Consider the following 12,500-nt stretch of genomic DNA (forward strand, 5'->3'; position numbering starts at 1 on the left):
TTCGGTACATGAACTGCCCTCTGCTCTGATACAGTCATATTGTGTCTTGGCTTTGATGATAACCGTAATATAGCGTTTATTTATTTAACACGACAAGACCATTAAACCCCAGAAAATGACAGACATTAGAGAAACAGCTTCCCATAATGACTATTATTATTATCTCCTCATTAAGCCAGGCTTTTACCCAAAGTGACTCGTGTACTAATGTATGCAGAAATCCATTAATACATTCATCGTTTTTGTTGTTCCAAATCCGAGAGCTTTCCCCTTGTCTCTGATCAAGGACATGGAAGTGGTGATGGCTGGGAGCCGGGAGGTGTGTGTGTGTGTGTGGTGTGTGCGTGCGTGGTGTGTGTGCGTGCCTGCACCTACATGTGTGTGTGTTTGTATTATGTTAACCCCTGCCTGCCCAGCCTGAGGTCAGCCTGCCCCCAGCCTCAGGGCCTAATCTCCACTGCTGCTCCAACCTGATAAGAAAAGAGCATGGGGGAGCCAGCAGGACGATGGCTGACTCGCTCTTTCTTCTGATTATTTCTGATTCTTTCCTATTCCTTCCTGAACCACCTACTTAATTAGGAGTGTCGGCTGGAGGATGGAGGTGTGTTGTCAAGTGTCAGGGCTGAGGTGGAGAGTTTAACAGGGACAGGTGGGGGAAAGTGGGAAAAGAAGGTGGAGAGTTTAGGAAAGGTGAAGGGTGGTGGGGGTGGAAAGGTGAAGAGAGGGGGGAATGGCTAGGATAGGGATCCTGCCAGGTTTTCTTTTATCTCATCTCTTCAGTGGGTCATATGATTGAGTGTAGTCTGGCCCAGGAGTGGGAAGGTCAACGGAAAGGTTCTGGAGCAACGAACCGCCCTTGCTGTCTCTGCCTGGCCGGTTCCTCTCTCCACTGGGATTCTCTGCATCTAACCCTATTACAGGGGCTGAGTCACTGGCTTACTGGTGTTCTTTCATGCCTTCCCTAGGATGGGTGCGTCACTTGAGTGGGTTGAGTAAATGATTTTCCTGTCTGGGTTGGCACCCCTCTTGGGTTGTACCGTGGCGGAGACCTTTGTGGGCTATACTTGGCCTTGTCTCAGGATGGTAAGTTGGTGGTTGAAGATATCCCTCTAGTGGTGTGGGGGCTGTGCTTTTGCAAAGTAGGTGGGGTTATATCCTTCCTGTTTGGCACTGTCCGGGGGTATCATCGGATGGGGCCACAGTGTCTCCTACCCCTCCTGTCTAAGCCTCCAGTATTTATGCTGCAGTAGTTTATGTGTCAGGGGGCTAGGGTCAGTTTGTGATATCTGGAGTACTTCTCCTGTCTTATCCGGTTTCCTGTGTGAATTTAAGTATGCTCTCTCTAATTCTCTCTCTCTTTCTCTCTTTCTTTCTCTCTATCAGAGGACCTGAGCCCTAGGACCATGCCTCAGGACTACCTGGCATGATGACTCCTTGCTGTCCCCAGTCCACCTGGCCGTGCTGCTGCTCCAGTTTCAACTGTTCTGCCTGCGGCTATGGAACCCTGACCTGTTCACCGGACGTGCTACCTGTCCCAGACCTGCTGTTTTCAACTCTCTAGAGACAGCAGGAGCGGTAGAGATACTCTTAATGATCGGCTATGAAAAGCCAACTGACATTTACTCCTGAGGTGCTGACTTGCTGCACCTTCGACAACTACTGTGATTATTTTTATTTGACCATGCTGGTCATTTATGAACATTTGAACATCTTGGCCATGTTCTGTTATAATCTCCACCCGGCACAGCCAGAAGAGGACTGGCCACCCCTCATAGCCTGGTTCCGCTCTCAGTTTCTTCCTAGGTTTTGGCCTTTCTAGGGAGTATTTCCTAGCCACCGTGCTTCTACACTTGCATTGCTTGCTGTTTGGGGTTTTAGGCAGGGTTTCTGTACAGCCCTTTGAGATATCAGCTGATGTAAGAAGGGCTATATAAATACATTTGATTTGATTTGATCTAATATCACCACTGTCGGTCGAACCACAGTAAAGGACAGCAAGGTGAACAGATTGACTGAGGCCTTTCCACTGTCAGAGCCTGAGGGCTCTTTGCACAGACAAACATACTGATGGAAAAAGTGTAGGCTGTAATTACAGTGCTGCGTCACAACATCTCAAAGGCCATGGCTGAGACAAACGTATCTAAGACACCAGCCACTTTTTTGAAAACACATCTCCCATTAACTGTGCAGTATGTTTCTAAAATCCATCAAATACTGGTTGATAGATACAATCACAGTGTGTGTGCAGACAGTCCATTTGGACAGCCAACAGAAAGAATGACACACGTTGATTGAATGAATCCTGGGAGATCAGGGCATGTTGATGCTGCATGGAGCTCGTTGTCTCAGGGATAAAAAAAGTGCCTGAAAATCGCCTGAGTCTGCTTCTCTCGACTAATGAGAGCCAGGGTGTACAAACACACGCAAGTGTGCACGGACACAGACACACACTCCAGCCAAGTTTGTGTGTGTACTGTATGACATGAGACACGAGACGAGCGTGTAGTGAAACGAGAGCGAGAGAGAGACGTGCGGTAAGAGTGAATCCATCATTAAGACACATGGGAGACAATTTCTAGGCATCCCTTCCATTTGAGATGCTTCATTAGGATAGAGTCAATATGCATTAGTCACCATGGTGGAGGTGATGGAGGGACTGAGGCTCAGAGACTGCTGCTGCTGTTCTGTTCCTGTACCAGAGATAATTAAGGTCTGAGCCAGCCAGCCAGCGTGTGTGTGTGTGTGTGTGTGTGTGTGTGTGTGTGTGTGTGTGTGTGTGTGTGTGTGTGTGTGTGTGTGTGTGTGTGTGTGTGTGTGTGTGTGTGTGTGTGTGTGTGTGTGTGTGTGTGTGTGTGTGTGTGTGTGTGTGTACGTTTGTGAGTCAGCCAGCATTTCAGCCCCTACTGATGGAATAGCACCAACTGTCCCCCCCCTTCCCGCTGTCTAACAAAAAGGGAGTAGAGATACCTGCACCCTCCCTATAGCATCCCCTCTCCACATCTCTGTCTTTCTCTGACTTCTCTTTACCTCCTGTCAATATCAACATATTGCTTATAGTGTTTACAGTACATAGGTGCTATATATAGAAGCTGTGAGGTTTCAAACTTTTTAAAAACATATTTTTCTAATACAACTGCAACAGACCTTTTTGAAAAATGCAACAATGATTGCTTTCTCGCCTACAGTGTTTTTAAAATCTACATTCCACCGTTTTGAACAACGCTATATCTAGAATTTATGTCGTGTTCCAGCGGCTTGCCAAGAGGATTGCCAAGAGGATAAAGAAAATCAATATTGAGACTCAATACATTTTATAGCTCAACATTTATCTGAATGCAACACAAATAAAGATGGATTCTAGAGTAGTGTTGCATACACGTACCAAACTGAACATAACTTAAGCTCTCCAATCATGTCATCAGTTTATTGTTACTGGTGAAGTGATTGATGGATGGATACAGACTGAGGACACAATTACAAGTAAGACCTGCTATTGACAGTGTAACCAATGCCTGTTTCCTTTTTAAGATGGCTACCTATGTGATCGACCGGGTTAGAATCTGAGTCTAGATGAAAAAGGTGCTCAACACCAGGGATATATCATCTTGGGTGCTGTATCAGTCAGGAGTAATCAAAATAAATATGTGTTCATATTCATCATTACTAAAGGTGTAGCTATTGCTATTACTATGTTGCACCCAGTGTGTGGTGTTCCAATGCAATAATTTCAAGATGGCCGTCTATGTGATCAAAGCCGAGGCATAACTGTCATTAGAGCTGTGCTCCACCCACCTTTCTTGGCAGCTGTGTCCAGGCAGTTCTCGAAGGTGCAGGGTCCCCAGGCACTCCAGGAGGACAGGTCACACTCCACGGGACAGGGGATGTGGCACAGCTGGGTGGTGTTGGGGGGCGGGCTGAGGCACAGGTCATCATCAACGGGCCTGGAGGCTTAAAACACAGATAGATACACAGAGACATGTCAGAACAGAGCAGGAGCTGTGGCATTACTGGGTCATGTTGGGAGCAAGCCCAGGCATAGGTCACTGTTTATGAAAGTATGAACCTCCCCCTGATAGAAAATCTAGGTAGAACAGTGTTATGCCTTTAAAGACTATCCACATACATTTAATATGCTTTACACACTGAGTTCTATATTTTATTACTGTCACTGTGGATCAAACTATTTTACTTTTATCCTGGCTCTCTCCATCTGGGTAGTGGGATAAAACTTCAGGCTAATGGATGAAAATGAATCCTGAATCGTTCCACCAGTCAGGAATAAAACTCATACCAACTAAAACCCCACAGGGCAGTTTATAGTAATGAATATTCCAAGCCTCACGCTATCTCAAATGCATGAAACATTTGGCGAACAGTATGGCCTTTCATTTGTTCATCATCCTGCTAAATCCAGTCTAGTTTGAAACAACAAAGGCTTTTTTTCTCTCTCTATCCCCAAAAGCCAGATCAGGTTCAGGGCCGGCCCAGTGCTGCTCAATGTATGACGCACGCACGCACGCACGCACGCACGCACGCACACACACACACACACACACACACACACACACACACACACACGGTGGATAAAGCAATGAGCTGTAGGTGACCCTCTACAAGGTCGCTGCTCTGATTAATCATTCCCAACGCTCCATCACCATGCTGTGACTGAAGCCTGAGTCTGACTCATTCACATGCAAATTGCGTCCACTTGGCCAAAGGTGTGTCTATTTAATATTGTCTGTTAAAATGGGTGTGTGTGTGTGTACGTACGTGTGTGCCTGTCACAGTGATTTAATTTTTTTTTTCAATATCCGCAGCTTACTAATCCATTTTAGTAATGATGAAATCCCTCTGGCAATGCCAGCTGAATAGGTACAATTAAGGGGAGTAGGCAACATATATGTAAGCTTTAAAGTGTATTGAATGGATGCTTACCTACGCCACTTTAGAAAGCTTACCTACGCCACTTTAGAAAGCTTACCTACGCCACTTTAGAAAGCTTACCTACGCCACTTTAGAAAGCTTACCTACGCCACTTTAGAAGGCTTACCTACGCCACTTTAGAAAGCTTACCTACGCCACTTTAGAAAGCTTACCTACGCCACTTTAGAAAGCTTACCTACGCCACTTTAGAAAGCTTACCTACGCCACTTTATAAGGCTTACGTACGCCACTTTAGAAAGCTTACCTACGCCACTTTAGAAAGCTTACCTACGCCACTTTAGAAGGCTTACCTACGTCACTTTAGAAGGCTTACCTACGCCACTTTAGAAAGCTTACCTACGTCACTTTAGAAGGCTTACCTACGTCACTTTAGAAGGCTTACCTACGCCACTTTAGAAGGCTTACCTACGCCACTTTAGAAGGCTTACCTACGCCACTTTAGAAGGCTTACCTACGCCACTTTAGAAGGCTTACCTACGCCACTTTAGAAGGCTTACCTACACCACTGTAGAAGGCTTACCTACGCCACTTTAGAAGGCTTACCTACGCCACTTTAGAAGGCTTACCTACGCCACTTTAGAAGGCTTACCTACGCCACTTTAGAAGGCTTACCTACGCCACTTTAGAAGGCTTACCTACGCCACTTTAGAAGGCTTACCTACGCCACTTTAGAAGGCTTACCTACGCCACTTTAGAAGGCTTACCTACGCCACTTTAGAAGGCTTACCTACGCCACTTTAGAAGTCTTACCTACGCCACTTTAGAAGGCTTACCTACGCCACTTTAGAAGGCTTACCTACGCCACTTTAGAAGGCTTACCTACGCCACTTTAGAAGGCTTACCAAGCCACTGTAGAAGACTTACCTACGCCACTTTAGAAGGCTTACCAAGCCACTGTAGAAGACTTACCTACGCCACTGTAGAAGACTTACCTACGCCACTGTAGAAGATTTACCTACGCCACTGTAGAAGATTTACCTACGCCACTGTAGAAGATTTACCTACGCCACTGTAGAAGATTTACCTACGCCACTGTAGAAGATTTACCTACGCCACTGTAGAAGACTTACCTACGGTACTGTAGAAGATTTACCTACGCCAATTTGTGAGTGCTTATATTTGTCCTATTTCAAATGTACAAATGATTTTGCGTGACAAGTAAACATGTTGCATCCTTATTGTTTCCAGTCAGTATTGTTAACACCAGACACACAGACACACAGGTAACCATAATAGCAAAGGCTGATTAATGAACTTCTCCGTGCTGGGTGACCTTGGTTGAGGTGCCACATGGGTCTCTCGCTCTCTCTCCTGCCAGATGGTCACGTCTAGACTCTACACACACACACACACACACACACACACACACACACACACACACACACACACACACACACACACACACACACACACACACACACACACACACACACACACACACACACAGGGGTTCCTGGGGCCAAAATAGGACCTCCAAGCCCAGACAGACACCTGCGGCTCACCCCTCTCCTCCTTTCTCTGTCACCCCTTGTCATCAGCATCAATAACTGTACTTCCGGATGACATCACACAACCAGCCGTTGTGCTGCTAGCTACAGAATGTCTCTATGGGCCCTCTAATAAAGATCCATATTGATTTGAGCCAAACAGAACAGAGCTAGTTAGAACTGATGACCATCAAAGCCAATAACTACAGTAACATCAGATTCAGTGCCTCCCTGCACCCTCCCTTCCTCTTGCTCTCCATTCCACCCCCTCTCTTTCTGTCTCCAGTAACTGGTAGTAGACAGATATTGAGACAGCTGCTTTTCCCTGTTGTCCATATCTGACCCCCCATAGAATAGTCCTGATTAGTCAAACATAAGCTGTGATATTATTGCATTGGCAGAAATATTAGTGTGTGTGTGTGTGTGTGTGTGTGTGTGTGTGTGTGTGTGTGTGTGTGTGTGTGTGTGTGTGTGTGTGTGTGTGTGTGTGTGTGTGTGTGTGTGTGTGTGTGTTTGTGTGTTCGTGTGCATGTGTGTGTGTGTGTGTGTGTGTGTGTGTGTGTGTGTGTTTGTGTATTCGTGTGTGTGTGTGAGTGTGCATGCATGGGTTTTGATTTAAAAAAATGGCTCTTTTGCACACTTCATTTAAGCAACATTTTGTCAATAGGTTTGTTGAAGCCAGCTGTAATCCCCAGAATGATTGAAACAGTGAGTTTGGCGTCCAAATAAATCTTATTTCCTATGTTAATGGGACTGAAAGTGACAAGCCTAAATGAATAATCACACACGCACATGCGTACAGAACTATCCAGCCTCAGTCACTTCGCATAGGGAATAAGACAATCGTTGACAGCAAAAAAACAAGATTACATCAGCTTAAATCAGACTGAAGTTTTAGCTCTCCATCCAGACGTCAGTGTCCGCAAGGAAACCCGCAATTACTGCCAGTGAGATGGAGATTTGTGAATAATGCTTTACAGATTCAGCAGTAAATTGCCCGAGATGAGAGAAAATCTGTGTAGATCCCAAAAATAACCCAGAAATGTGTATTTGATTTAAGTGTGTAATGTTTGGTTTTGAAGACAGGGGAGATGATTGAGAAGGCGACCAGGAGAGGAGACTGGATAATGAGGAAGTGAATACCAGAAGTGAACAGGGGAGTTATAATTGTGCCATAGAGCAGACAGGAAAGGTTGAAAGAAAGTATTTGTAACGGCAGGTGGGCTTTCTGTGCTTTGCTACCTCCAACTCTCCCTCTCTTTCTGTCCTTCTCCCACTCCCTCTCTGCAACTGTCACCATCACTTGTGTCACCTAGCAAACCCTGTCACTTCCAAATATAGGACGCTCACATGATTTGAAAAATTGCTAAAGTTGCGGTTAAAAATGTTTCTTTAAATGTCTGAATACACGACAGCAAAGTGCCTCCTCTGTCTGGCAGTCTGAGACCAGCTGAAATCATTTGAATAATATCCTTGAGCGGTGGCCAGTTGAGCCCCCTGACCAGGTGGACTGTCTGGGAGTCAGTGTGGCAGCCCTGGATAAACATGGACTAGGCACCAGCTACCTTCACGTCCATAAACGCTAACTATCTAGTGCTACCGACTATACCCACACTCATATTCCATCTCTCTCTCCCTTCTCTCTCCTCGCTCCTTGCATTGTTCTCCTCCCTGCCTCGTTTCCTTCCTCTCCCTCCCTCCCTTGATCTTTCCCTTCCCACACACTCATATTTACATATTCAGCCCGGCTCCAGAAGATATATGGAGTAAAGACACCCTCATATCTCGTTCCACTTCACACATGGGTGCTAGAGCGCGTGTGTGTGTGTGTGCAGAGACGGAAAAGATTAGATGATTTTGGGTGTGAGCACAAGTCGAGTAAGAACTCAGTGCTCAAACCTCCCCAGCTAAATTTCGCTGACAGTTTCGCTGTAGATCTCAATGGAGATCGACAGCAAGTTGACAAACTGTGACAAAACAATCAAACCATGTATTTCCACCCCGTGTAACATTTTTACAAAGTTTATTGGTGGCATTGAATGTTTAGCAGATTGTATAGTGGGTGCAGCGAAATGCTTGTGGTACTAGATCCTAACAGTGCAGTAAATGTCAAGAAAGTACACAAATAAGCAAAAAACAAAAAATGGAAAAATGTCATAATGAATCCAAGTAAAAGCCCAAATAACATTATCAGTAATCCTAATGCAATCTATGTGTATGTACACCAAAAGGATATAATAGGAATGATATGTACAGTGTGTGTAGATATATTACAGTAAATCAAGAATCCAGTATATCAATACATGGTAACAAAAAATGCAAAGTACAGTAGTAGACACATTAGAATGAGCTACGTGAAGAATAGAGTATATGAATACACATAGGAAAAAGTATAAAAGAAACAGGAAGTGTCCAGTGTTTAATGACTATATATACTGAGTGTATAAAACATTCCTAATATTGAGTTGCACCCCCTTTTGCCCTCAGAACAGCCTCAATCCATCAGTGCATGGACTCTACAAGGTGTCGAAAGCATTCCACAGGGATGCTGGTCTATGTTGACTCCAATGCTTCCCACAGATGTGTCAAGTTGGCTGGATGTCCTTTGAGTGGTGGACCATTCTTGATACACATTGGAAACTGTTGAGTGTGAAAAACCCAGCAGTGTTGCAGTTCTTGACACTCAAACCAGTGCACCTGGCACCTACTACAATACCCCGTTCAAAGACACTCAAACCAGTGCGCCCGGCACCTACTACCATACCCCGTTCAAAGACACTCAAACCAGTGCACCTGGCACCTACTACCATACCCCGTTCAAAGACACTCAAACCAGTGCGCCCGGCACCTACTACCATACCCCGTTCAAAGACACTCAAACCAGTGCGCCCGGCACCTACTACCATACCCCGTTCAAAGACACTCAAACCAGTGCACCTGGCACCTACTACAATACCCCGTTCAAAGACACTCAAACCAGTGCGCCCGGCACCTACTACCATACCCCGTTCAAAGACACTCAAACCAGTGCACCTGGCACCTACTACAATACCCCGTTCAAAGACACTCAAACCAGTGCGCCCGGCACCTACTACCATACCCCGTTCAAAGACACTCAAACCAGTGCGCCCGGCACCTACTACCATACCCTGTTCAAAGACACTCAAACCAGTGCGCCCGGCACCTACTACCATACCCCGTTCAAAGACACTCAAACCAGTGCGCCCGGCACCTACTACCATACCCCGTTCAAAGACACTCAAACCAGTGCGCCCGGCACCTACTACCATACCCTGTTCAAAGACACTCAAACCAGTGCGCCCGGCACCTACTACAATACCCCGTTCAAAGACACTCAAACCAGTGCACCTGGCACCTACTACAATACCCCGTTCAAAGACACTCAAACCAGTGCACCTGGCACCTACTACAATACCCCGTTCAAAGACACTCAAACCAGTGCGCCCGGCACCTACTACCATACCCCGTTCAAAGACACTCAAACCAGTGCGCCCGGCACCTACTACCATACCCCGTTCAAAGACACTCAAACCAGTGCGCCCGGCACCTACTACCATACCCCGTTCAAAGACACTCAAACCAGTGCGCCTGGCACCTACTACAATACCCCGTTCAAAGACACTCAAACCAGTGCGCCTGGCACCTACTACAATACCCCGTTCAAAGACAATCAAACCAGTGCGCCTGGCACCTACTACAATACCCCGTTCAAAGACACTCAAACCAGTGCGCCTGGCACCTACTACAATACCCCGTTCAAAGACACTCAAACCAGTGCACCCGGCACCTACTACCATACCCCGTTCAAAGACACTCAAACCAGTGCGCCTGGCACCTACTACAATACCCCGTTCAAAGACACTCAAACCAGTGCGCCTGGCACCTACTACAATACCCCGTTCAAAGACACTCAAACCAGTGCACCCGGCACCTACTACCATACCCCGTTCAAAGACACTCAAACCAGTGCGCCTTGCACCTACTACAATACCCCGTTCAAAGACACTCAAACCAGTGCGCCTGGCACCTACTACAATACCCCGTTCAAAGACACTCAAACCAGTGCGCCTGGCACCTACTACAATATCCCGTTCAAAGACACTCAAACCAGTGCGCCTGGCACCTACTACAATACCCCGTTCAAAGACACTCAAACCAGTGCACCTGGCACCTACTACAATACCCCGTTCAAAGACACTCAAACCAGTGCACCTGGCACCTACTACAATACCCCGTTCAAAGACACTCAAACCAGTGCACCTGGCACCTACTACAATACCCCGTTCAAAGACACTCAAACCAGTGCACCTGGCACCTACTACAATACCCCGTTCAAAGACACTAAAACCAGTGCACCTGGCACCTACTACCATACCCTGTTCAAAGACACTCAAACCAGTGCGCCTGGCACCTACTACCATACCCCGTTCAAAGACACTTCACTCTTTCCCTTGCCCATTCACCCTCTGAATGGCATACATACACAATCCATCCTTCTTTAACCTGTCTCCTCCCCTTCATCTACACTGATTCAAGTGGATTTAACAAGTGACATCAATAAGGGATAATAGCTTTCACCTGGATTTACATGGTCAGTCTATGTCATGGAAAAATGTTTTGTACAGTTGATGGAGGATGGTGCAGTTGCCGTACCAGGCATTGATGCAGCCTAACAGAATGCTCTCAATGGTGCATCTGTAGAAATTTATGAAGATCTTAGGGGCCAAGACATATTTCTTCAGCCGCCTGAGGTGCTGTTGTGACTTCTTCACCACGGTGTCGGTGTGATGGGACCATTTCAGATCATCAGTGATGTGCACGTCTAGGAACTTGAAGCTATTGACGCTCCCCACTGCGGCCCGTTGATGTGGATGGGGGCGTGCTCTCTCTGCTGTCTCCTGTAGTCCACGATCAGCTCTTTGATTTTGTTTACATGGAGGGAGCGGTTATTTTCCAGGCACCACTCCATCAGGGATGTCACCTCCTCCCTGTAGGCTGTCTCATCGTTATTGGTAATCAGTTCTACCACTGTTGTGTCATCAGCAAACTTGATGATTCAGTTGGAGTCGTGCGTGGCCACGCAGTCTTGGGAAAAAGGTTTATAAATTACCGCCTGGTGTGTGTGTGTGGGTGTGTGTGTAACTTTACCAAGGGAGTGGGGACAATTTTAATACATTATCTGGGAACACAGACACTGCATTATCAGGGGATGGAACGAGTTAATACTGCTGCTGCTGACTTTGTGGATATGCTGTCCTGCCACGTTGACATTTGTTAGCGGAATTCTGTCTGTGTACCAAATGGCACCATATTGCCTATATAGTGCACTACTTTTGACTATAACACTATAGGTCTTGGTCAAAAGTAGTTCACTAAATAGGGAATAGGGTGCCATTTGGGATTGCTAGCTCTTGTGTAAGGAACTGTTCTCACACAGGGTACAATTTCTTTTGAGAATTTGTTTCACAGGGTATGCGCTATTTTTGCTTCTACCAAAGACCTCCAAATGTCTCCAAAGACCTCCAAATGTGGGAAGACATTCCTCAACTCCATCCCTATTCTCTGCACCGTTAGTGCATGCATTTTGACTGCCCAGGGTACCCCATTTAATTTCTTGCTATTGCGTAACGGCAACGTTAGCACAGTTCATATTCTCATTTCACATTCTTAGCAAAAGTGCTGTCTCCAGTGCACAAAGTGGAAGAGATGTGTACAATGGGACAAGGCAGCAGTATGAGAGGGAACTAGAGATACACAGTGGGTATGGGCTTTTTAAAGACACACGATGAGTTATCAAAATGATAAGATTACACATTGGGGATAAAGGACAGTTGCATGCTGGTCAGGTTACCTTCTTTGCTCTTGAGAGCGCTGGAAGCGGGGTCAACGCTGGTTGCCTGGACACAGTACACCTCACGGTTCTGGACTCCGCCTCCACACAGCCCCGTTAGGTTACCACGACGACGGTCCTGTTGGCTTAGCAACATGTCCACCCTGCACTCAGTCCACTCTGTTGTCTTCCAGTTGTACCTGCAGGGGAGAACGAAG

General features: G+C 46.3%; 1 protein-coding gene across 1 annotated transcript in view; it reads right to left on the reverse strand.

Annotated features, from left to right (window-relative positions):
- LOC118399517 (thrombospondin type-1 domain-containing protein 7A-like) overlaps positions 1 to 12,500 on the reverse strand; it is a 172,999-nt gene that overhangs the window by 75,669 nt on the left and 84,830 nt on the right. Inside the window, exons 4-5 of the mRNA XM_052472247.1 lie at positions 12,304 to 12,482; positions 3,793 to 3,948 (exon numbers count right to left, since the gene is read on the reverse strand). Coding sequence (XP_052328207.1) covers positions 3,793 to 3,948; positions 12,304 to 12,482 — 335 coding nt within the window. The remainder of the gene's footprint in view (positions 1 to 3,792; positions 3,949 to 12,303; positions 12,483 to 12,500) is intronic.

Source organism: Oncorhynchus keta, chromosome 20 (genome assembly GCF_023373465.1).
Source record: "Oncorhynchus keta strain PuntledgeMale-10-30-2019 chromosome 20, Oket_V2, whole genome shotgun sequence".
Lineage (NCBI taxonomy): Eukaryota > Metazoa > Chordata > Actinopteri > Salmoniformes > Salmonidae > Oncorhynchus > Oncorhynchus keta.